This window comes from Akebia trifoliata, chromosome 8 (assembly GCF_017979445.1).
Source record: "Akebia trifoliata isolate Shusen 1 chromosome 8, ASM1797944v1, whole genome shotgun sequence".
NCBI lineage: Eukaryota > Viridiplantae > Streptophyta > Magnoliopsida > Ranunculales > Lardizabalaceae > Akebia > Akebia trifoliata.
The window spans coordinates 43,438,328-43,465,992 of NC_141382.1; the positions used below are offsets into that span (position 1 = coordinate 43,438,328).

A 27,665-nucleotide genomic window follows, 5' to 3' on the forward strand; every position below is an offset into this window, starting at 1 on the left:
TGATCAAAACAGCATGCTTTTATGAAAAAGTTCTGCCAAAGATTATATTTTTATAACACAATACATAAACAAAAGCCGAGTTGACTCAATTTTGTTGATGTGGGCAGGTTATAACAACAATAACAAAGCCTTATCCCATAGATTTAGGATTGGCTAAACAAATCCTGTTACCCCATTCTACTATTTCCAAAGCTAAGTCCCCCGGCAGGTTAGTTAGCAAACACTATTATAAATGAAATATCTAGCGAAGAACTAAAGAGGAAAGTTCAAAGACAGAAGAAAGTTATATTACTCTTTCATAAACATCTAAACATACAATGACACGTTTTCAATAATGATGACAAATATCACACTATGTGAATACATATAGCATTGAGATAAAAACAAACACTATTCAAACCAATGAAACCCCTTTTCACCAGTAAAACTAAAACTCACAGGTTACTTGGGGATTCTGTTACCGAATTATATTCATGAAAGAAGTGTGAACTGTATGCTCAAATATCCAGTAGGTCAAGATTGATCATGCTTGCTGAGTTCTGTATGAGTTCCTTCCGAAAATCGACCTGAAACAGAAAGTAAAAGCGAGATCAACGAGTAGTGTAAAATAAGACTAGTTTTCCATTTTGACCTGGCACGTGCTGGCCCTAAGAAACTGTGTCATGACACTGCAACGGAATTTGCCCAGACAAGCAGTGCCGTGCCATGAAGTGCTGTGTCATGACAGCAGTGTAAAAACTTAGAAAATGGAAGTGATAAAGTAGCATTTTCTTACACGGGCACCCATGAGTGAAGAGAAAACGATGTTTGCTTCCGCAGCATCCTCGACAACCAATTGCTTCAGAAGCCTTGATTCAGGATTCATTGTCGTTTCCCATAGTTGTAAAGGCATCATCTCTCCCAATCCTTTTCAGTGAACATATAGGCATGACAAAAATAAAACTCAAAAACAAAACGAATGATTGGCATTTGCATGAATCTACTTGTCATACAGCAGAGTTACCCACAGCACCTCATTATTTGTTTTTTATATTAGACATAAGCCACCAGTAATGAAGAGAAAAAAAAAAAAACCTTTTTCTAAAGGTACACACACGTACATTACGTACATAGATATAACAAACAAGAAGCAAAGGAACCACATGAGATACAGTAAAAAAGTTATGTGGGATTAAATTTTGAAGTATTTCCGCAGAAAATATTACCATTACCACAATAACTGAAAGGAAACAATACTGACATATTCCCTTTTTTGTAGAACATAGTTTCTACCTTACATATTTAGAAATTATAGGATAATTTATTTAAAAAAAACAATACATTAAGATTTAAGAGTACATAAGAAATGTAATGGTGGACCTATTACATCTGATTATAAATAATCAGTACTTATTCCAATGGTTGAGTACATGTATCATCTAATTTTTGTAATTAAAACTCACTTTTAATTACAGCACAGTTTTAGAAATTGGAAAAATAGGATACCATCATTTGCCGGTCAAATGTTGTTATGAACTCCTTAGTCATAAATCACCTACTTTTGATTTTGTCTACTTAAAAAGTGTACTTCCAGTTCTTCGCACATAAGTGATATGCGAGCAGTCTTTCTCAGGACGGACAATAAAAAATGTTGTCTGGGGCCTACGCATGCCTTTAGCAATTCTATGGCTAGTTAAAATTTCTTTGGGTTTGTTATTCCTCATGCTTCCCTCTGTTTGCTTTCTCCTTTTTCTAGATATGTTGATTATTGTCCAAGAGAGAGAATCCTTGTTTGGAGAATTCCTACTTGAGTTTTTGACCATGCCTGGATGCTCAACTACTTTGATTATGGTTTGGCGAGGAGGGGTATCATGGTATAGATTCTGGTAAGGGGCAATCCTTCCTGCAAATTTAACCTTTTGAGATCTAGATCGGTCAGGCTGAGGAACCACATCACAAAGTTTTGCCGTTGGAAGACAAGAATCCGGTGTTAGACAATGTATTACATCAAGGTGATCTCAGTGGTAGAGGTGTTGGTGGCATCCATTGGATTTCAGGTTGGAGTTTTACCGTCCAACTATTTAGGCCTTCCTTTGGGTTTGGGGTACAACAGGAAAGAAATTTGGGATCCGGTTATTGAAAAATTTGGAAAGTAAGATATCTATCAAGAGGCAGCAAGTTGACTTTCATCAAAAGCACGAGTTGGCAATCCCCAATTATTTTCTTTCTATTTTTTCCTTACCAAAATCAGTGGAATATAAGCTTGATAAACTAAGCAGGGATTTCTTTTGGCATGATAAAAATGGTAGTAGGAAATTACATCTAGTGAGTTGGAAGAAGTGTGCCGAAGAGATACGGAGGCTTGAGTATCAAAATTTTCGAAATGATGCGCTCAACACTTTCAGGAAAATGGTTATGGACATTTGGTAAGGAGAACGATAGTTTGTGGAGGAGGGTGATAAAGGACAAGTTCGAAGCTTCTACCAATGGTTGGGAAAGCAGCACCGTTAAAGAAGCTTATGGGTGTGGAGTGTGAAAAGGCATAATGAGGAGACTTCCATTGTTTCGTAAGAAGATAAAATTTAAAATAGGGAAAGGCGAAAGGGTGCGATTATAGGATGATTGGTGGGTTGGAGATCAGCCTTTGAACCTTTTATTCCCGGATCTTTACGAACTATCCTTGAAAAAAGGTAGTTTGATCTCTTCTTTTATTCAAGAGAGGTGGACAGGTTTAGTTTGGACTACGGGTTCAGACGCTCTTTCAATGATTGGGAGTTAGAAAGTTTAGCGAGGCTTACAAAATGTGTTGAGTCGGAGCAGATATTTAATTTTGGAGGTCAGACGGTTGTGGGATGGGTCGAAGGATGGCATTTTTATGGTGCGGTCTTTTTATTCTTTGGTTGCCCATGTTGGTGATTTTGTTTTTCCAAGTCTGACAGTTTGGAGAATAAATATCCCATCTAAGGTTTTGATATTTTTGTCGCTTGTGACGCTTGAAAGATTGCCGACCATAGATTTGTTGAGGAAAAAAGGTTTCTACTTAACAAGCTTTTGTAGCCTATGTCAATCAAACGGGGAATCAGCGAACCATTAATTTTTTGCATTGCTGTTATGCCTTTAAAATATGGAGCCATTATCTCAAATTGTTCAGGGTGGGGGGCTGCTTGCCTAATTCGCTGAAAGTGTTGATGGAAAGTTGGATTGAGTGGGGCAAATACTTTACCAAGGCAAAGCGGGTGCTGTGGGATTTTGTTCCGTTTGCTATGCTCTGGTTGATTTGGAAGGAAAGGAACAATCCGGTGTTTGAAAACAAAGCTAGGGATGAGAATGAGCTTGTGTTGGAGGTGTTAGCTTTGCTATTCTTTTGGTGTAAAATCTCAAGGTTTTTAGGGGCATTTTTTTCCGAAGATTTCCTTGTTAGGTGGGCGAGGGTTTGCAATTGAAGTATGGGGTAACTTCTGTTTTCCGATTGGTCTCCTCGACCTCCATTTTTTGAATTGAAATCATCTTTACTTAGAGAGAGAGAGAGAGAGAGAGAGAGAGAGAATGTGTATAAATGGAATTAGGCCCACAAAGGAAGATAGGCTTTTAAATTAGTGGGTGTGTAGTCATTTAAAAAAAAAAATAAGGAAAAAAAATTGTGTTAGTTTGATGGATGGCTGTGACTCGTTACTTGGTCATTAAGTAAGATGTTTAGGTCTATATTTTTCATACAAATGGATGTTAAAACAGCATTGCAAGGGAAGTGCCCTATGTGCACGCATTTGCAAGTATTGACATGAAAAGAATCACATCTCTATTCCATTTTATCTCACCTTTGAACCTTTGGATGTTATACGACGCGTTTGGAGAGAAACTTCTCTGGAGGGATACAAGCTCTTTATCATTGTAGCAATAGTGAACTTGCTTACCCCGCTCAACCTGGACATTTCGGTAAAAGTTAACATGGAACATTAAAACGTAACTGAAATACATGCCATTTGAACCTATACAAAACAGAACAAAGCCAAACCTTATATAGAGGTGGAACACCCACATAAATGCAACCTTCATCAAAGAGTGCTTTCTGCATCAAAAAAATAAACTCAACAATTATGAATATGACAATTTAGAAAAATGAATGAGCATTATTATTCTACCTGGTATCTAAAGAAAAAAGTCAGTAGAAGAGTTCGGATGTGGGCGCCATCCACATCTGCATCAGTTAGGATGATGATCTTATGGTAACGGAGGGCCTCCTTTTTAAAATCCTCTCCCTAAAACAGGTACAAATGTAGGTTAGTGCAATAAGCTGAAAGGTTCTTTCAGGAGCGAAAGGACATGAACTGAGATAACCTTCACTCCAAGTCCAAGTCCAAGAATAAGGTTTTGGATCTCTTCGTTCTTGTACATGGCGGCCTCGTCCTTCCTTTCAATGTTTAGAATTTTACCCCTTAAGGGGAGAATGGCCTGCACCAAAATACTTACAAAGCATTAAAAAGCAGAAAAACATGCTCAGCAAGCTCAAAAGGTCATCAGTCAATTCCTAGTTGGTTACAGAAAATAATTGTGGTTCAACAATATAATACTCTTCAAGATCACGACAGTATGTGTTAGTTGACAGGCTTTTTATATTGTTTGCTTCCCTAGGTAGGCCATCTTGACCTCCTTTGTCGTCTTTGTTTCCGCAATCAGACTCTTTCATTACTTGTGCAGTAAATTTTATGTTTAAAAAGCAAATTGTGCAGGCATGTATTTAAATTTTTAAAACATATAACATAAACAAAAAAGAAATATAAAAGGCAAGCAAACATATAACATAAATAATTAAATGAATAAAAAGGCACAGCAGATGACAACATTAAAGAAACAACAGTTGCCAGAAGCAAAACACTAGAAAGAAACCAAGAAATTCTTATAACATACTTGTATTCCATACAAGATTAATAATGATTGGAACTTGATTTAACACCATATTAGTGTTAACCTATTATTATTACTATACTTCTATTATAAATAAATGGCTGCCCATAATAGTCTGGCCATATACAGCTACCCGGGATATCATAGACACAATTGCAAAATACTATGGAATATATATTTCTATGAGCAATACTCTAAATCTAAACTATATCAGCTAATGTAACTTGAAAGTAAAAAAATTCCAACAGAACATCATAACGCAGATAAAAATACAGTAATTATACAACTGATATGTAGTTACAAACAACAAACAAATGGGCCAAAAAGTTGGAAGTGTTGTCTTAACAATCACTCTGACGAGTGTCTAACATGGTTTTCTTCTAGCAATACTTAAAGTGAGACATCCTTGCTCCACTCTGAGTAATGTAATTTCTATGATGCTATTCGGCAGGCATATGAATTGAGTCTTGCAGACATTGTTAAGAAACTTAGGCTGGACCCATTTCTAAGTTCAACTCAGATGAGTTAATGAACAAATCCAAATAAAACAAAATGACCATATAGATCATTAACAAGGTTTTATGTTGAATTCAGAATGATGATATATACAAAACAGAGCCTGACTGCCTATGGAAAGAAGCTGAGATTTCACCTGAAAGCGCCTATCACGACCTTGTTTTGCACTACCACCGGCTGAATCCCCTTCAACTATAAATATTTCTGCAAAATTTCAATATTGGAGTACACAAAATTATTGCCAAGAGCTATGTCACTGTTTCCTAGGAAGATGCCTAGATATATCATGGACAAGATAGTAACACCCAGGAACTGAAATGAAATAATTGACAAGAAAATATTGAAAATCCTAAAACTAGATACAATCATAATTTTTTTTCCTGATGGCTCTAATCCATTTTCTATATCTTGCCAAAGTCAAATTAAACTCTCAAAAATATCATCAATCCTTTGATGAGCATGATCAGTCTAAAACAATATAACAAGATCAACATCATCAAAGCCTTGTCACAAAAATGTGGGGTTGACATGGACTGACCCGACTAATTTTCCTCATATTTTTACAACAATAAGAAAATTTGCAAAGTTAAACTTTGGGCCTTTTGTTTTATTGTTCCAAGTTGTTTGAGGAGTTTAGTGGTGTCTTCCTCGAAGACTTTTTATTCACTTGGGAATCAGTTTACAAGCACAAGTAATATTTGCCAAACTTTGTACACATTTTGATGAGACAATTGTTTGATTTTAATAAAATATAATCCTACTTTCTACTTATCTTTATTTTGTTTATTTTTGTTAGCATTGTATAAAGGAAGAGTTTAGTTATATCCTCACAGTCAATAAACCAGATGAGATGTTGTCCATGAAGCTTAATTGTGATTTTCATACACATGAGAAAACAAACATACCAGATTCTTCAGGATTTGTGGATGAACAATCAGCTAACTTCCCAGGGAGAGAAGATGATTTCAGGACGCTCTTTTGCCTTACCAATTCCCTTGCCCTCTTGGCTGCCAGAGCTGCCTAAATAAGGAAACAGTAGATAAAATATCTAAAAAAATTAAATATTTTCAAACAGTGGCAGCCACTAAATTTTAACCCAATCCACTGATGCAATTTAATGAATGAAATAAATAATGTAATGTCCGTAGAATTCGATGTGCCTGCATAACTACAAAAACACATCATTAAAGAGTAACCAATCTTATTCCTTAATAAAGTAATAGCAATGATGCAAAAGTTGCAACAGAAATAGGGAGAAAATAATGAAACTTGTAAACACAAAAACATTGACAAAACCAAAACTCCCTATAAGCCAAAATAATGATACGAAATGGATACCTTAAGAGCATTAAGAGACTTCGAGAGAATTGAATCAAGTACATCTGGATGCAGCTCCAAGTACTCAGTAAGATACTCTTGCACAGATTGATCAACCACTTTTCGCACCTCCGGATTTCCCAACCTTGTCTTTCAATTAATAAAACAGAACAGAAAGTAGAATAACAAAATAAGCACTGAGTGTTAATGACAAAGAAGTTTCATTACCCTGTGAAATTTGAATAAAATGTGATGAAATCACTCATGAAACATAAAATTGGAACAGCCAGCACCTTTGTTTGTCCTTCAAACTCCGGGTTTGGAACTTTGACTGAGATCACACATGTTAATCCCTCCCTAACATGTTCTCCACTTAAACTAATATCCTTCTCCTGGAATGAAACAGATGCAGAATGAAACCACGGGAGATGCTGCAGATGACAAAGATTCCAAAGTAACAAGAAGACTGAAGGATGCACCTTTATGATCTTTGACTTCTTTCCAAGGTTGTTTAGAGTTCTGGTTAGTGAAGCCTTAACACCATCTATATGAGTACCACCATCAACTGTCCTTATGCTATTAGCATATCCGAGCATTGTATCTGAATATGCATCTGAACACCTGATAAAGATGGAAACAGCGACCGAATTCAAAATATGTACATTATACCCATGAATATCGACAATGAGATCTGCTTGAACAAAAGTGGTGTGAAGCAATGAAGATAAAATGAGAACTTAAGCATCTACTATAAGTACGATGGAAAAGATATATTACCATTGAAGAGCTAGATCAACTGTGATTCCATCCGACTCTTTTCTGAACCCAACAGGATCATGAAGCGGTTTCTGGAACAGAAAATTGTCATTCCTTTTAAGTACAAAGAAACAGTTACATTCAATGCTGAAAGTATCACAAAAGTAATTAGAACCACAGTTTTTTTCACTTTTAAAGCTAAGCATCAATAGAAAAATTACCTCCCATCAACATAGTTATAACTCTAACCAGACCCTCTATCAATTTTGGATAATGGCAATCCAACAAACTGCTGTCCATAGCATCACATATCAATTTATACTCAAAATAAGCTATAAGGTTATTAGAATGGTATTTATTAATAAATAAATAAGTGAAAAATATTATTCCGAAATATCCCATAAATGATAAACATTATAGCTATGTATTATTGTGTTACCCTGGCACACTTCAATTTTCAAGTTTTTACCATGCAGGCACAATACGATACTTCATGGCATGGCATAATATGCCTGGGCATGTTCCATTGCAATGCCACAAACTGTTCCTTTACGGTGTTGACACCTGGCATGCCAAAAATGGCCCTGCCAGGCCAAAAAGAAAAAAATAGACTTAACAGAATTTTCTAAAATTAGAAAGGCATTCCTCCATAGTAACCATGCAATTGAAAATCCAAATCAGCAATATCAACACAACAATCGCTTGCCACATTGTTGGAATACATTTTTTATGGAACACATTTGTGGTCAATTGAGCATATGGATTTTTAGGCCAACACTCGGTGGAAAATTAGACTGATTATGGGCTTAGACACATAGCTCAGTTGTTTGACAAATGCGAAGCAACTTTGAGATCGTGGGTTCAAGTCCAGCTTATCCACCCAAAAAAAACAAAGACTGATTGATGATATATAAAACTAACTTTTGGTGAGTAAGTCCATCAAAGGGTAAGGCCTAATATTCAGTCATTTTGTTCAACACACAATGTCACATTCCACTTTGACAGAGATTTTTCCATTCATTGGGAAACATCTTTACATTTCCCTAATTGCCCAACCAACATACAGACCCCATAGATGACTATTCGGACCAAAATTCAGCCATATCAAATGACAACACAATTATATTCATTTTGGATGACTAGAAATAAAAACAAAAATAGTCTCCAAGGAAGGCGTTCTTTGAAGGATATATAGGATCGTCAAATCAAGCTAATCCTTTGTCAATGTCTTTTCTTACATGGGGTCTAATGATCCAATTATCCTGATCAGCACAACAATGCACAAGAAGGATCATGTATTCCATAATATGGTAGAACCAGTTTCCCTAATTTTTTTTCCTCAAAAATTAACATTACTAGTGTGGGTCTCTACGGACTTTGGTAGCCAACCAACTCCGAGTTTCCTTCATTCGCCACAAGTTACTAGAGTACCACCTAAAAGATCTATTATACCACAAGTTAATATTTGTATGGCCATGCCACCATAATAAAATTTCCACCTTACGGCACCATGATAATTGGCAACCATGCCACATATCAAGGTAACATATATTATTTCGGTAAATTCTATGTATAAAATAATCATTGCTTGTTTAATATTACCATCTACCCCTAGTATTTTTTTATAGGTTCATCACTCCATGTACCCCAAGTATTTCAAACCTGCTTTTGGGGTTTAGACTTTGCTTTAATGTCCAAATCCAACTAGGCTTTGTAGAGATTATGGTTAAAGAAACTATGCAATAGATTGTTAAAGACTTTTTTTTCTATTCATAATAAGCAATGACAACGAATCAAGAAACTAAAGATTCAAACACTACTCTTGGGACAAATTCTTCAACCCAACGTGTTACCAGTGCCCTATTAGATGGTCGGAATTTTCAGTCCTAGTCCTGGTCCTGGCCCCGGTCTGTCCGACTTTATTTGGGTGGTAGAGGAAAATCTGGATTGCTTTTGGGCATCGTTACTGAGCAACCCCTTCTTAATCCTAAATTTGAATAATGAGAAATTGACAACTGCACTATTCTTAGATGTTTTTAATTTCATGGAGTAGCGGATTTATACTATATTTATGTATCATGAAACGGTTCCATCTTTGTGGTAGGCCCTCACTCAGACATATGTGCATGCTAGGAATGACTAAAGGATTTATGAGTTTTATTGAGACATTGCCCAAGTTACCCAAGGAACACAAAGTTTAGCTGATTATTTCGGGTTTCTTCAAAGCACTTGGAAAGACCTCTCTTATTATGAGTCTATGACTGAGTTATCCGTAGAAACAACCGGGTTTGTGGTTAAGAAGATTGCTCAACATCAGACATACCAGTTTCTCATGGATGTACGTCTTGAATTTGAGGCACTTCGGACCCAGATTCTTAACACCACTCCTTTATCTCCTTTATTTGAGATATTTGTGACCATTGATAGTGATGAGCGTTGTCATCGTATAGTTCTTTCTCAGGCTTAGGCACCTGGTATTCTTTCTGCTCCAACTACAAATCAAATTGCTCTAGCAACCAATTTGAGTTTTACTAACTCTCATACCCTGGGCTTTGGCGTGGAGGTTGTGGTCATCGTAAAGGGAGTGGTCTTACTTGCAACCATTGTGGGAAGACTAACCATGAGAAGGATCGATGTTTTCAACTCTATCCCCATCTGTTGCAATCTAATGCCACTCCTTTGGTACATTCTCGTCCCTATGCCATCACTGTGGAGTCATCATCAATTCCTCTCACTGATCCTCCTGCTTCCCTTAGCACTATTGATTTGCAATAGCTCCAGACTCAAATTCTCACTATTGTACGGGATCAGATTCATGCTCATACCCACTCATCTTCGATTGTGGCATCAGTTACCACACCTCCAGGTGTATCTTATGCATTCCATGTCACTCAGTCTGGTTTTGCTCCCCTGACAAAGAAAATTGCTTTTGGTGTCTCTAATCACATAACCGGTACGTCTAGCCACTTTACTTCTATTTTTCCTATTACTCATAGGGAGGTTCATCTTGTTGATGTGTCTCTTATACCTATCCACAATAAGGGTACAATCCTCTTATCTTCTGATTTTTCCTTAGACTCTGTGCTCCATGTTCCTCACTTATCTCTTAACGTTTTGTCTGTGAGTAGTATTACCAAATCCTAAAATTGCTCAATAACCTTTTTTCTCATTCATTGTATTTTTTAAAACCTGGCTTCGAGGAAGATTTTTTACAAGGAGTATGACAGTGATGCGTTGTACTTATTTGGATCCCAACCCACAACTATTCAAGCTTTTGAGCTTCCATCCTTTGGGAGTCATATTTTTTCATCTCATTATTTAGGTTTATGGCATGCTCGCTTAGGAAATGTCAATTTTCAGTACTTACGTCTTTATTTCCTACTTTAAAATTTTCTTCTAATGGATACAAATTTTAGTGCTCTACATGTGAGCTTTCTAAACACGCACGTACTTCTTATATTCCTCGAATGCATCAATTTAATGCAATATTTGATTTAGTTTATTCTAATGTGTGAGAGACTTCCCATGTTACTATTTTTAATAGTCATATATATTATGTTACATTTATTGATGACTATTTTCGTTGTACTTGGATTTATTTGATGCGTTATCGTTTTAAGGTGCTCCCTATTTTTGTTAATTTTCTTAAAATGATTCAAACCCATATTAAATCTTAGGTTTAATAATTGAGGGGGGGAATATATTTTTGATGGGATTCGATCCCATCTTCATGAGTATGATATGCTTCACCAGTTAACTTGTCCCTACATTCTTGGACAGAACGAGGTGTCGAAACACAAGAATTGCTGCCTCATTAACATTGTCTGATGTCTTCGAAAGAAATGCATGTTCCCAAGTTATATTAAGATACAGTAGTTCTCATAGCAACTTTTCTCCTTAAACGTGTTCCGAGTCGTACCTTAGGAGGACAGTTGCCTTTTCATGTTCTTCGACCTAATAGCATTTTTTTTCCCCATTATACCTAGAGTCTTTGGATGCACTTGTTTTGTTCAGGACAGGACCCCTCATCACATGAAATTAGATGACAAGGTCATTCAGTGTGTTTTCTTGGGTTACTCGTCTATGTCAAAGGGGTATCTTGTAATTCATTCTTTGAATGTCACCTTTTTTGAAAATATTTATTCCTTTCCTTTGCATGATCATCTCCTATAGTGCTACCCGCTCCGTTTTTCTCTCCATCTTCATCTTCGTTGCCTCTTAAGGTTTACTCTCATTGCATTTGCCCCTCACCAACCTCTTCCTTGGACTCAAGTATACCCTCTTCTACTCTTACTCCTATTCCTTCTATTTCTGACTCACTTGTCTATTGCACTTCGGGTAAGCGAGAGGTGTTACTGATCATCCTATTGCCCAATTTATTTCCTATTAAAAACTCTCTTTCTTATCAAACCTACCTTAACGCCACTGATTCTATTCGAGTTCTTCGATCTGTATCAAAGGCTTTGCGAGATCCTCAGTGGACTGGAGCCATGACTACTTAAATGGATTGTTTTGTAGAAAATCACATATGGAAACTTGTTCCCTTTCCTTATGGGGAGCAAACTGTTGGTTGTAAATGGATTTTCACCGTTAAATATCTCGCAGATAGCACTGTTAATCGGTACAAGACTCACCTCGTTGCTAAGGTATTTACGCAGACTCTAAGAAAAGATTTTGGTGTTATATTTGCTCTTGTAGCCAAACTCTCCATTATTCATCTCCTAATCTCTTTAGTTGCATGTCACTCATGACCCCTTCACCAACTTCATGTGAAGAATGCCTTGCTAAATGGTGATTTGATTGAGGTTGTTTACATGGACCACCGTCCTGGGTTTCGTTCTCAAAGGGAGTATTTGGAGAAGGTCTGTTGTCTTAACAAATTTCTGTATGGCCTAAAACAATTCCCGAGAATATGATTTCAACATTTTTCTGAGGTTATTTATCTATGGATTTTTTAAGATGCCACTCAAATCATACTTGCTTTGTTCGTCAAGGTTTGGATGGTCGTTGCACCATTGTTTTGGTTTATGTGAATGATATTATCGTGATTGGAGATGATGCACAGTGGATTGACATGGTAAAGATGCTATTGAGTCATGCTTTTGACGTTAAAAACTTGAGGTCCCCTCAAATACTTCTTGAGGATAGAAGTGACCCGCTCTCGCCATGGTATTTCATTATCTCAGTGCAAATACACATTGGATCTTCTTTAAGACACTGGGATGTTTGGTTGTCTTTCGCCTCCTCTCCTATGGATCAGAATCATCGTCTTCATACCAAATCTGATGATCTTTTATCTAATCATTTTTCTTATCAGAGACTCGTAGTCCATCTGATTTATCTTAACTAAAACTAGACCGGATTTGATATTTGCAATTAGTGTGGTCAGTCAATTCATGCATGCTCTGCGCACCTCTCATCTTGATGTCGTTTATCGTATACTTCGCTACTTGAAATCACATCCTAATCTTGGGATTTTCTACTCGTCCACTGTTCAACCACATTTGTCCTGCTTCACTGATGTTGATTATGTTGGTTCTCTTACAGATAGGAGATATACGTCTGATTTATGTACTTTCCATGTTGGTAACTTGATCTCGTGGAAAAGTAATAAACATAGTGTGATTTCCCGTTCTTCTACTAAAGCTGAGTATCATGTTATGGCCCTTGGCACTTGTGAGCTTATTTAGCTTAGATCTTTGTTGACGGAGCTAAGATTTCCTATCTCTAGTTCTTTCACTTTATTTTGTGATAACAAGTCTACCATCATGCTTACTTCTGACTCAGTTCTTCACAAAAGAATCAAGCATATAGAGATTGATGTTCACTTTCTCAGGAAGAAAGTTCGATCTAGTGCTCTTCAGACAGTCTTTTTATCTTCTTTAAATCAACTTGCCAATATGCTTACCAAGTTTGTTAGTCTTTCTATCACTAACTATCATCTTGTCAAGCTGGGCTTAATTGATATATTTTCCCCAGCTTAAGGGGGAGTATTGGAAATAATGTTTTTCTGCTTTTTTTTTTATTCTATTATTTCTATGTAAGGGCATTTACGTCCATTCACTCTTTTGTTAATATATATATATATATATCTGCCAAGCTCTCATTATGAGACTTGACAATTACTTTTCCATAATTCTTCTATATGGACTAATATATAAACGACACTGAAAAAAATTTATCAAACGCAATCACATAAGACTTACGCCTATGTCAAAGGTGTGCACCTTCTTTAAGGTGTGTTTCTTGGAGCAGGGCATGACTTTCCCTCAAAATCTTAGGGCACTTTATAAGAGCCTTGTTCTGATACGAGCCCCAAGGCATAAGCCTCTAATGCCTTTGGAAACGTTGATTCAAATAAAATGAAAACCAAATTACGTACCTTATCAGTATTTAACCATCTCACATACTCCATCAATCCACCAGCATAGCAGTACTCAGCATGTTGTGTCTTCTCTGGATCCTCATCTTCCTTCTTTAAAGTGATCGTGAGCTGTGAAAACAGCAATTTTTAAAATGTTAGGATGGCAAGAAGATTAAAATTGTATGAATTATTCTCAAAAATCAGTAAACGTCCGTCTTGAGAGAAATACATCAGGGATACATAAAAATGGCATACGTATCATTGGTTAGACACCAACAATGCAAGCCTGTTACCAAAGAACAGTGCTGACATAAAAGTAAGCATCGGCACAAAATTGACATGTAAAAGGAATCCTTGCATATACAGACATATATGGAAAATGGATTAAACGTGTAAGAATATAAGTATAAAATAAGATAGGCAATTATCATACTGTTTTCTGATCAGAAACTCATTTATCATTCTAGCAATTAGAAAAGAATGTGATAAATAAAAAATTATGTTTAGGTTAGACTTCGAACCGAGACCCCCCTACGGATCCATTATTTTTCCAAAAAGGAGTTATAAAACATCTCCTAGACAATAATAATCATAAAACATCTCCTAGACAAGAAGGAAGAGGCAAGCATCCTCTCAGCTGAGGAGAAAGCTCTTTGCCAAAACCTTAGAGCCCAGTTTCAAAATGTGTCTCTAATGGAAGAAGCGTGCTGGAAATAGAAGTCTCATGTCAAGTGATTGAAAGAGGGTGACAAGAATACTAAGTTCTTTCACAAGATGGCTAATTTCCATAACTGGGTGAATTTCATCAAGAAGTTGAACATTAATGGGGAGTGGCTTCAGGAGGAGGACAACGTTAGGGAAGGCATTCTGAAATATTACAAGACCCTGTATACCGAGGAGTATGTGACCAGATCCCTTCTTGATTAGCTGGACTTTGACACTATGTCGCAGGAGCATCAGGGGTGGCTGGAAAGACCTTTCGACAAAAAAGAGGCTTTCCACGTGATTTTGGATATAAGTAGTGATAAGGGAATTGTTGGCAGTCTTGTCAGATTTTACCTACAATGGTGTGCTCGATTATGGTTCTAAGAACACCTTTTTGGCATTCATTCCAAAGAAGAAGGCAGTGGAGGATATTTCAAACTTCAAACCAATAAGCCTTGTGGGTGCCACTTACAAGATTATCACAAAGTTGTTGGCTTCCAGGTTAAAGGTGGTGATGGAGGAAATTATTAGTCCATCGCAAGGTGCTTTTGTTAAAGGGAGACAGATTTTGGATGGTGCATATGATCATGTTACTTGGAACTGCTTGAGGTATTTGTTGGGCCCTATGGGGTTTGGGAGGAAGTGGATAGGTTGGGTGAAGAAATGTGTCTCAACTCCTTCCTTCTTGATCTTGGTGAATGGTTCGCCCGCTGGGCATTTCAGAAGCTCAAGAGATCTAAGGCAGGGGGACCCTCTCTCTCCTTTCTTGTTCATCGTCGTGGCTGAGGCCTGGGGGAGGATGGTGTATAAGGCTGTGACGAATAAAAATCTCTCTGGGTTCCAGGTCATCCATGGGGGTTCAGCAGTGTCCCACCTTCAGTTTGCCAATGGCACTTTTTTTTTTATGGATGCCTCGATCCACCAAAGAGATTGGAATATCATAATATAAACAAAAAAGCTTATTCAGAACATGATGAAAGATTATAACGATTCATCACAGACTATAACAACAACTACATTGTACACAGTAATAACTTTACCTCAGGGTTCAGAAAAGCCAACTCCCTAATACGCCCAGCTATTGTATTGTAGTCAAACTGAATTGTAGTAGTAAATACTGCACATAAATGTGAAAACAAATGAAGTAAGTATAAGAAATTATTCATAAGAGTACACCTATTGCCTTTGTACTCAAATAAAACTTATCATAACAACATCAGGAATGAACTAATAAACAAAGCACTGTTCTAAGAATTTGAAATCCGGAAGACAAGTAAGACCTTCTGTATCAGGCCAAAATCTGATGCGTGTTCCACGATGGGCACTTAATTCAGCTGGCAGTACGCGACACGTTAGAGTTGTCACTGGTTTTCCACGAGAATAGTTTTGTTGATATTCCATTCCGTCACGCCAAATGGTAACTTCTAATACCTGTACATAGGAGATGAAACAGTAAGTTCTAATGCCTGCAGACCAGCACATGACGCAATTAGCATTACGTCATAAAATATGGGTCTATGAAATACAACTTGTAATACAAAACGAGTATTTTGATCAATGAAATATGCACTTAAGATACGTGAACCTTGTTGTAATCGGTAAACCCGTTTCAAATGAGATCAGTAGCACGGTAATGGCAGGAATTGAACCCAGGTCTACTGTATCATCACCAATAGACTTTACCAACTAAGCTAGTTGGCGCACCTTCAAGAAACGAGAACTTTCTTGGCACATTCAAAAGACAGTACGTTAATAATTTTAAGTGGGAAATACAAAAAACCTGGTGATTTTTTTTTTATCATTTTACCCAAGGGAAGCACCTAAGACTGTCATGGACCTCCTGCCTTGACATCAACTCTATGTAGCACAGCCACAACCTAAAGTCATGCCAATGCATATGTATCGGAATGGTATCTGGGCTCGTCCCAAAATTGTGCCAAGTAAATTAGCCGAATTCAAGAGTCATTTGAACTTGGTTAAGGAAATAAGCACTTTTAAATCTCTATGCTCAAGATTTTGTATGATCATTTATACGCTGAAAATTAATTGATGTGATGTTGCTGAAATTTGCAAAAATATATAGAAAGAGATCACAATACTAATTCGAGTTTTATTTTTGCTTAGAATCATCCATACAAACTATGCATATATGAGGTTGCATTTGATCATGGACAAAAACCTATTATTCTAATAAATGTACACTATTCAATTGAGCATGTTCAGGAGAATAACGTTTTGTTCCCAATAAGAATAGTAATATAATACACATAACGATGATGGACATATCTAGAAGCATATTGAAAGAAACAAAAAACGCACAAAAGTGTCCAAAGCATTTTTTATGGTAACATTACCAAATCATTTAAAATCTGAGGGAAAATGAAAAAGAAACATTAGTTGTATCCCAAAAAGAGTTACATGAGTAGAAATAAAGCACCTCAGACAATGCATTAACAACAGATAAGCCCACGCCATGTAATCCCCCAGAGACAACGTAACCACTACTTGAACCACCAAATTTTCCACCAGCATGTAAGACCTGCACAATTTTAATCGTAGTCAAAAAATTTGCTAAATTTAATAAAATGGCTCGGAAATGACAATTCACTTTTAAACACAAATTTTTTTTTTCTTTTATTTATAGGTCAAAGAATTTGTTGAGAGATGGAAAAAAAAAAAAAGCGGAGGCGAAGGAGGCCACTTAAGGGAAAAAACAACCAACTCAACCTATATAAATGTTGTGTCATCTATACAAAAAATCCAAAAAAGAAAAAAAAAAAAAAAAAAAAACCTTTGAAAGCTTGCTCAAAGAGAAAATGAACAACAAGACCGTCTACAAGGAATTCACTTTCCCTACAAAAACTCTATTATTTTGTTCCATCAAGATTCCCCAACAAATGGGCAAAATGAGTAAGGCACCAGAGAATTCTTTCTTTCAAGTTTAAACTCAAGTGCTTCCAACTTTTGAATACCTCCAAGAGAGAATACGGAAAACACCGTGAAAATTTGAAAATATTTAAAAAATGAGACAAAATTTCTCTTGAAAAAGGGCTATGAATGCGCAAGTGATTAACAGATTCTTCAGTAGACTTAAAAAGAAACAAAAATTAACTAAAGTGATACCCCTAACATAACCTGGTCCAACATTAGAATTTCGCCAAAAGCAGCTGACCAAATGATAAAAAACAATTTTAGAAGGTACCACCGAGCCTTAAATCTCAACAAAGGGGAAAAAAGATGGAGATGATACAACAAGGGATTTGTAGAGAGAGCTAAAAAGAACATGTTGAAAAGGAAAGATTTGGTAGTAATATCACTGAATATTAGGAGTTTTGTTGGCTGTATTTGTTGTAAATAGAATAATTAGTCAATGTTGTAAATCAGGAAATTAGTTGGGCCAGCTAACTGTTGAAAATGTTGATTTTGTGCTAATTAGTTTGTTGATTTTGTGCTAATTAGTTTCCTGATTTTGTGCTTATATTCTCTCCTATAAGGAGAACCAGTGTAAACTTGTGAGAGAAGTGTGTCAACACAGAAAATTTTATTCCATATTTTCGTCCATGTCAAGTTCAGATGGTATCAGAGCCTCACTAAAAAAAAAAAAAATTCTGCATAATTTCTTTGCTGATCAGCCATGTCTGATGTTTCCTCCGAGTAAATCCTGTCTCTCACAATCAGGCCAACCAACTCTGTTCAGATCACCACTATTCACCTTAATGGTGACAATTATTTACGGTGGTCCCAGTCCGTTCGGATGTACATCAGAGGGGAGAAAGATCGGATATCTAACAGGAGACAAAAAGGCACTAGCACGAGAGGACCCAACGTTTGCAACCTAGGATGCAGAAAATTCAATGGTGATGACTTGGCTCGTGAACTCCATGGACGAGAATATTAACTCCAACTATATGTGCTACTCCACAGCCAAAAAACTCTGGGACAATGTGAATCAGATGTACTCTAATTTGGGAAATCAGTCTTAGATCTACGAATTGATTCTGAAACTTGATGAGATTCGGCAGGGAGAAGACTCGGTCACCAAGTATTTCAATTCATTGAAGCGCCTTTGGCAAGACTTGGATCTGTTCAATGATTATGAATGGAAATCCACTGAAGATGCCAATCACAACAAACGAACCGTGGAGGCTCATCGCATTTACAAATTCCTTGCAGGGCTCAATGTGGAATTTGATGAAGTACAAGGACGGATCATTGGCAGGACTCCACTTCCTCCAATTGGTGAGGTGTTTGCTAAAGTTCGAAGATAAGAGAGCCGTAGACATGTAATGTTGGAGAAGAAGACTATTAGCAGGCCTGTTGAGAGTTCTACCCTTGTTGTTGTCGAGGCTACTGCTAATAAAACAGCCAATTTTCAGCGAAAACCTGAAGAGAAGCCACAGGTCTGGTACGATTACTACAACAAACCGCGCCATACTCAAGAGAACTGCTGGAAAATCTACGGAAAACCAGCGAATTGGAAGAACAAAAAGCCTAATAATAGAAACAACCGTGTGGTTCCCACCTCCAATGAAGTTGAGACAAGTCCCTTCAGCAAGGAGCAGATGGATCACCTTCTGAAGCTTCTAAAATCTAATTCCTCATCTGGTATTCCTAATGTTTCTCTTGCACAAACAGGTAGTGCACCTAATGACCTTTCTTGTTGTTCAAATTCTACTCTATGGATCATCGATTTTGGAGCCTCTGATCATATGATCAGTCTTTCCAATCTTTTTAGCACTTACTCGCCATGCTCTGGCCTTGAAAAAATTAAATTGCAGATGGTAGTTTCTAACCCATTGCAGGAAAAGGTTTGACAAAATTATCTGAGAATATAGATCTTAAATATGTTCTCCATGCCTAAACTAGCCTGTAACCTTTTTTTTTGTGAGTAAACTAACCAAAAAATCTAATTGCAGTGTAATTTTCTGTGATTCTTACTGTGAATTTCAAGACCGGAGTTCGGGAAAGAAGATTGGCAGTGCTAAGATGATAGATGGACTTCACTACTTTGATGGTAACTTCTCTAATAATAAAAAGGCTCAGGGTCTTAGTAGTGTCAGTTATAATTATATTTATGAACAAATAATGCTTTGGCACTTAAAACTAGGACATCTTAGTTTTCCATATCTTAAACATTTGTTTCCTACTTTATTTAAGGGTTTGGATTGTTTATCATTCTACTGTGAAAGTTATCGCTTATCTAAGAGTCATCGTACTACTTATTTGCCAAAACCTTATACTTCTCCAAAACCGTTTTATTTAATACATAGTGATGTTTGGGGACCTTCAAGAGTCACTACCATCTCTAGGAAAAAATGGTTTGTTACTTTAATAGATGATCATACCTGTTTGTTTTGGGTTTATTTAATGAATGAAAAGTCTGAGGTGGAAAAACTTTTTAAGGAATTTTACACGATGGTTGAAACTCAGTTTCAAACAAAAATTAGTATTCTTCACACCGATAATGGAACCGAGTATTTTAATGAACTTTTGGGAAGTTTTTTTAAGGAAAAGGGGATACATCATCAGTCTACTTGTGTGGATACCCCTCAACAAAACAGAATTGCTGAAAGAAAAAATAAGCATTTACTTGAAGTGGCTCGTGCTTTAATGTTTTCAATGAATGTTCCAAATATCTTTGGGGGGAAGTTGTTTTAACAACCTCTTATCTGATTAACAGAATGCCTACACGTGTTTTAAAATATAGCATACCGTTATGTTCCAAAAAAAATTCCCTTATCAAGGATGTACTCGGATTTACCTCTCAAGGTTTTTGGTTACATTGCTTTTGTTCATATACTCAATAATACTCCGTCCAAACTTGATCCTCGGGCTGTAAAATGTGTTTTTCTAGGGTATGCTTCTAATAAAAAGAGATATAAGTGTTATAATCCCCAAACAAGAAAAATTTTTGTGAGTATGGATATCTCTTTCTTTGAAAATAAATCTTATTTTCACAAAAATTCTCTTCAGGGGGAGAATGAGGTGATGGAAGAAAATATTTGGGATTTAGCTCCTACTCCTTTACTAAATATGATTTTGGCTACTTCATCTCATTCTTCTCATCCTACTGTTATTCTCGAAATTCAAAGTCAGGAACAATGTGATAGAATCAATGAAAACAATGAAAGAAATCCTAGTCATAGAGTGCCAAACATTACTATATCTGAAACAAGGGGAGAATCACTACAATCGGGTCCAAACAATCCCAATACTGCGCCTCTGGTTTATACTCGGAGAAGACATCATCAAAAGAGTCAAAATCAGCCTATTCCTCTTGGAAATGATCAATCTCGACCTTCGGAAACTAGACCTCCAGATATCATAGGTAGTTTTGTTCCTAACTCTTATGTTCCTAACTCATCTTCAATTCACGTTACTTTTCCTAACCAAGAACCATCAAACTTTGATATTCCTATAACTGTTAGGAAAGGAACCCAAACTTGCACCAAATATCCCATTGCTAAATACCTTTCTTATAGAAAATTCTCTCATACTCATAGGGCTTTTACCTCAAAAATCTCACACTTGTATGTCCCAAGAAACATTCAGGAAGCTCTTGATAATCCAAATTGGAAATTAAAAGTGATAGAAGAGATGAATGCTCTTAGAAGAAGAGCTACTTGGGAGATAGTTGATTTACCTAAGGAGAAAAAAACAGTAGGCTGCAAGTGGGTCTTTATTGTGAAATATAAAGTTGATGGTAGTATAGAGAGATACAAGGCAAGACTAGTAGCAAAAGGATTCATCCAGACTTATAAGATTGATTATCAGGAAACCTTTGCTCCTGTAGCCAAAATAAACTCAATCAGAATCTTATTATACTTAGCTGTAAATTTCAACTGGCCATTACACCAATTAGATGTAAAAAATGTTTTTTTTAAATGGAGATCTTGAGGAGGAGGTCTTTATGAGTCTACCACCTGAGTTTGAGGGAAAATTGGCACCAAACAAAGTTTGTAGACTAAAAAAGCCTTTATATGGTCTCAAACATTCTCCTAGAGCTTGGTTTGAGAGATTTGAGAAAGATGTGAAAAGTTGTGGCTACTGTCAAAGCCAAGCTGACAATACCATGTTCTACAAACACAGTAGAAAAGGCAAGGTTGCAATCTTAATTGTCTATGTGGATGATATAATCTTGACAGGTGATGATAATGAAGAATTGGAGAGACTAAAAAAGAGAATTGTAGCTAACTTCGAGATCAAGGATTTGAGTGCATTAAAATACTTTATTGGAATGGAGTTTGCTAGATCGAAAAAAGGTATATTTTTTAATCAACGTAAATATGTTCTTGATTTACTTGATGAGACAGGTCTACTAGGATGTAAACCAGCCGAGACACCCATTGAGCCCAATCTTAAGCTACAACCTTCTAAAGATGAAGATGTTCTGAATAGAGAGCAATATCTGAGACTTGTTAGAAGACTGATCTACTTGTCACATACACATCCAGATATAGCATTTGCAGTCAGCATGGTTAGCCAGTTCATGCATTCACCTGGACAAGAACACTTTGATGCAATCTATAGAATTCATAAATACCTAAAGGGAACCCCTGGAAGAGGTCTACTATTCAAAAACCATGGGCATTTGCAAGTTGAAGCCTATATTGATGCGGATTGGGCTGGGAGTGCTATTGATAGACAGCTAACTTCTGATTATTGCACGTTTGTTGGAGGCAACCTTGTTACTTGGCAGAGTAAAAAATCAGAATGTGGTAGCAAGAAGCAGCGCAGAGGCCGAGTTTAGATCAGTTGCTCATGGAATTTGTGAGGTGTTGTGGATTAAGAGAGTATTGGAAGAATTGAAGACCTCAAATCCATTGCCTATGAAAGTGTATAGTCATAATAAAGTTGCAATTTCGATCGCTCACAATCCAGTGCTTCATGACAAAACAAAGCACGTGGAGGTAGACAAAATCTTCATCAAGGAAAAGTTTGAAAACGGATTGATCTGTATGCCACACATTCCGACAACTGATCAAGTTGCAGATGTGCTTACAAAGGGACTTCCTACAAGACAGTTTGACAAACTAATTGGCAAGCTGGCTATGGAGGATATCTTCACACCAGCTTGAGGGGAGTATTGAAAAAGAAAGATTTGGTAGTAATATCACTGAATATTAGGAGTTTTGTTAGCTATATTTGCTATAAATAGAATAATTAGTCAATGTTGTAAATTAGGAAATTAGTTGGGCCAGCTAGCTGTTGAAAATGTTGATTTTGTGCTAATTAGTTTGCTGATTTTGCGCTAATCAGTTTCCTGATTTTGTACTTATATTCTCTCCTATAAGGATAACCAGTGTAAACTTGTGAGAGAAGTGTGCTAACACAGAAAATGTTATTCCATATTTTTGTCCATTTCAAGTTCAGAGAACAAATTATCTTTGTTACCTTCTCACTCTTGTTTATCCTCTAGCGAAAGGTCAAAAAGAGTCTAAAAGATGCAAACTAAAATTTTGGCCACCACGTGGATCTTCCAATTATTGACGTCACATCTAAACCCAAGATCCCTACTCCTTAGATAACACCAGGAAATCTTTGACAAGGGCGTCTTTCATGAGAGAAAGAATATAAGTTTGGAAATCGAGATCTAGGGGGTAAGTTTCCACACCACTGGTCCTCCCAGAACTTGACTCTCGAGCCCTTCCCCATCCTGAATCTTACATTTTTCTTGAAATCCTGCAACTATTTATAAATCCCTCTCCAACAACCACACCCGAAGGAGGAAGTCACCGCCCACTTTCCCACCCAAATCTAACCACACCATATTTGGCTTTAATAACCTCTTTCCACAAGTCATATTTGAGGTTGTGGGTTCAGATCTAGCTTACCCATCAAAAAAAAAAAAAAATCTCCCCCACCCTATTGGTGTGGTTGTTCTATGGGCATACATGCTACTAACCTATATGTTGTTCCTCCCCAAGTCATTTTTATTCTTCCCTTTAAGCAACACTTGGGGAGTAAATCAGTTGTTTGCAAGAATCAATAGGAATTCACCACCAAACATATATTGCACCTTGGGGAAGAGAACAATTGAATGTGTTATTCAAACATTAGTCTAGATAGACACTTTCTTGAAATTCCCTAGTTGTCGCCATAAAGTCCTTTCGTATAACTTCTTAGAATAATTTGATGAAAGCAAGTACCCATATGGACATTGACTTTATATCCATCGCTCTAATAGTCACTGTGAAATGGTCTCTCCAGCTATCTACTTTGCTCAGAGGCAATGTTATCAAAGTGAAGCCCATCCAATAAGAGCTTGTCAAGATACTACATTAACTAAGGATTTTCATAGAACGTCACCACCTACCTAATTTGATCCTCCTTACCAAAACATCACCCCTCGTTACGATTCTATAGATATGATTAGTTCTTTTGTGGGCATTAGATGTAGGGTGGAATAACTTCTTACTTCCTATTTATTATGCAATTTCAGTTAAAATCCTTCTTTTACTAATTTTTACACTCCCAAAAGCTGCTATATTCCAAACTTTCAGCTTGTCTTGAGAGTCTTATGTTTGCACTTAAATTGATGGCATGCCCAAACCCTAGAATAAATGAATTACACCTGACTGACCAAATATTTGAAATTGGGATACTGTAGCCACAATTCAAATCGGAAGGGGGACAAGCATCTATTAGGCTTTCCAACATGTAACCCTTTTTGTTTTTCTAAGTGAATCAACAAACAAAAAATAATTTTCTGCATGATTTCCCATTGCAATCAACGCTGACAAAAGCATCACTGAGAAATCATTTGCTAGGAAAAACGTTTTCCTAAGTAAATGATTTTTCAGGCCAATGTTTTCCCTGTAATCAAACATGCCCTATGAGTTGAAATTCATGGTCTACATAATAAATTCGTCAAACAAGTCATCAAATCAAAATTCTCAAAACAATTTACATCAAGCCCCCTTCTCTGCCTTCAGTAGTCTAAAGATGGTGAATAGGATAATAATGATCCTTTCATTTCTTTTGATTCATAGGCTCTCTCAAAAAATTTAAGTAACGGATGCGTAAAGAACATTTTCCATGTAACCTAATGCCAAAGCACGTTCAAAATATAAGCTCTACATCATCACCTGAACTATGGATAAAGGTCTAATACACAACACGATAAGACCTGGATACAATGAGAAATTATGTATATGATGATAAAGACATTGTATACAACACGAAAGTGTGTTTGATTCTTTTGGCAAGAAACCTACATTGACAAAAATTGTATGGTGTTTTATTAATGAAACTTTGGTGCCAAATAAAAAATTCAGAAATTAAGCAAAGCCTGTTCAGAAATTTAGAGCAATTCAGTCATATGTGCAACAATACCGTCAAAACAGTCTCCAACGAAGATTTATTTGTAACTGGATGCAAGTCCGTTGGAATCTGGAAGAAGCAAACGAGCGAAATGGAATCAAACAAAAAAGAATGGCAAGGGCAAGCTTTACCACATTGAGGTCAAAAGATTCCAATTTGGTTCCACCATATTTAGGATAAAAGAGAAGTCTCAATTGTAAACACAAAAAGGAGAAAGGCCCATACCCCACGACCATTGTCAGTGATGCTCACAGAATTATCAGCAAGTAAAACAACCTCTATCTTAGATGCAAATCCCGCTTGAGCTTCATCAACGGCATTATCTAATATCTCATAGACCTGGAGAAGAACATGAACAATAAAACTTAGCAAACTATATGAGATAAAAAGTTGCAATGACATAGGCAGAAAGAGAAAAGAAATAAGAAGATACCAAATGGTGTAAACCACGAGGTCCGGTGCTTCCAATGTACATTCCTGGTCTTTTCCTGACAGGGTCTAAACCTTCCAATACCTGAATAAATCATGACAATAACTTACATCCACAAGGAAGAATGTGGTAAAAAACACAAAACCAAAAACAGAATACCATCTCAAGAATAATAACTGGCCCCTCCCCATGCACCCACACCAGTTCAGCCCATTAGAATGGGTATTAACTGGTCATAGACTTCAAGAAATGCAGTTGGCAGCAACATTTATTAACTGAATTTTAGCTTCTAAGTTTAGTCATGCTAGAAATTCACTATTTCAAGTCCTGTATTAGTGTCCAATTTAAAGTATAATAGTAATCTCTAATTGGTAAAAATATGTTGCTTTGCAAAGTTTGTGTGTTGTCTGTGTTCTAGAATTACCAGGAGCCCTTCTAGTTTTGAAATAAGTTGCTACATACGTAGGAAAAATTTAACCCAATATTCCAACTTATTTATAAATGCCAAGTATTCTCTTTATGTTGAAGATTAAATTAAACAGAAGTTAAAAATGTAATAACAAATGGAGTAGCTCTGTCCCTTCATGCACCCATACAAGAATCAGATTTTCTCTCTTTACTCTCTCACTCTCTCCTAATCAGACAACCTCAAAATGGGATCAACTGTGAGGGAGCAAAATGACTAAATTTCTTGAGGACAAAGTGCCCAACACTAAACTCAATCAATCTATCTCCCAAACCGATAAGTTATTCAAAGTTTCAAAATCCACTTTTGACTTGTTTTCAGAGTTTGAGCGCTCCTAAAATAATGCTACATGCGTTAGTTACTCTCATGTAACCTTTGCTTAAGCAACATAGCTTGTAAAGTTTGTATATCTAACTAAAAATCAAATATGCTATCTTGGCATCAATTTATTCTATGAATGAGCATGTGTAATCTAATTTCAAGTAATTGTTTTATAGCTAATTAGCTATAGAATTTCTTTTTTTTTCTTTTTTTTTCTTTTTCTTTTTTTCTTCGAGGGGTAAGCCAGATTTGAACCCACGACCTCAAACTTAAGTTGCAATATTTCAACCAACTGAACTATGGGCCTAAGCCCAAATTTATTTATTTTAGTTAATCTCTAGCAACTTGAAATTTTAGTGACACCCTTGTAAGAACTAAAGCACTAAACAAAAACTTCAAATTGTCAAACTTGCATCAAATGGTCAAGGGTTCATCCATGTGGAATCTGGCCGTTCCAGACCTTTCCCAATCGTTATCCAAAACCAAAATTGAATTCTATCTGAAAAATAAAAAATAAAAATTCTGCTAAACACAATCTCTGGTTTTAAGAAATGAAGAAACTCATTGTCCAATTTCACTAGTATTCAAAGAACATTAGCCATGAAACGGAGAAAAAATTATTTTTTAAACAAAATTATTTTAAAAAAAAAAACAAAGATAAAATGTTGTCTACCTGAATCTGTTCAGACCCATAAGCTTTAGAACCCGAATTCTCCTGGAATGCTTCAGTGGCAGTGCTTGAAGACATGAAAGCCCTAGGAGCAACTGCATTTCTCAACGAAAACCCACTCGAAACGAGCCTTCGCGATCGACAATTCGTCCTAAAAAAATAATGATAATAAGATTGCTTGGTTGGAAAACAATGCAAAAGAAATCAAACCCTAACTGAAACCGAAGAACCGTAAAAAGATTAGGTAAGAGAGAGACCAACCTGGTTTTGAATAAGAGGAGAGAGCGATAAATGGGAGAAGTTGACGACGAGGAGGGATTGTAGATGGAGAGATTGTGTGAATGAAAAGATGCAGAGATGAAGAAACGAGAAGCCATGAAACGAAGGGAGAGAGGAGGAGGTTTCATGATGAGCGCCATTAAACCTAAGGTTTTCTACTTCCCGCGTCTTCGAAATGATGTGATGCTCTTTCCCTCTACATAACATGGGGTTTTTTTTTTCTGTGTTTTTTGAAGTTTCAGATAAACCTCTCGCTGTTTCCCTCTAAAACCCTACATTTTGGGCAGGAATGTCAATGGTCCGGATCGAGTTAGCTTGGTCACGGCCCACGGACTTTAAACGGGCCAAAAAATTAGCTCATTTAATTCGGGCTGGGTTAAGGCTGTTTATTTGTTTAAGAAGTTCATTATTTAGAATCATTTGTGATGCATGATTTTTTTGTCTTGGACAAAGAGAAGTATTTTTTTTTTTTTTTTATGGTAATCTCAGCCGAAGTTTGTTTATATTTATTTTCTTACTTAAAATATTTCACTCGGTCTGTACTCGACTGACATGGCAAGGGCACATAACCATTGATTGTGTTTCCTTGTGTATCCCAAAGAAAAAAAGATCTATGGAAATGTGCCCTATCCACGTT

At 36.6% G+C, this 27,665-nt stretch overlaps 1 protein-coding gene across 1 annotated transcript; it reads right to left on the minus strand.

The window, feature by feature from the left end:
* Nucleotides 1-265: 265 nt before the first annotated feature.
* On the minus strand, nucleotides 266-27,273 carry LOC147396993 (DNA gyrase subunit B, chloroplastic/mitochondrial-like). Its single transcript, XM_086452355.1, has 21 exons — nucleotides 27,011-27,273; nucleotides 26,753-26,900; nucleotides 25,296-25,376; nucleotides 25,088-25,201; nucleotides 24,875-24,931; nucleotides 16,977-17,078; nucleotides 15,820-15,970; nucleotides 15,580-15,656; nucleotides 13,853-13,963; nucleotides 7,492-7,562; nucleotides 7,194-7,335; nucleotides 7,008-7,106; nucleotides 6,736-6,864; nucleotides 6,303-6,417; nucleotides 5,534-5,601; nucleotides 4,315-4,428; nucleotides 4,119-4,235; nucleotides 3,992-4,045; nucleotides 3,795-3,900; nucleotides 776-906; nucleotides 266-566 (listed from the first exon to the last, which is right to left on the minus strand). The coding sequence occupies exons 1-21, from the start codon at nucleotides 27,166-27,168 to the stop codon at nucleotides 498-500; spliced, it is 2,214 nt and encodes a 737-aa protein (XP_086308481.1). The 5' UTR covers nucleotides 27,169-27,273; the 3' UTR covers nucleotides 266-497.
* Between the last annotated feature and the right edge of the window lie 392 nt (nucleotides 27,274-27,665).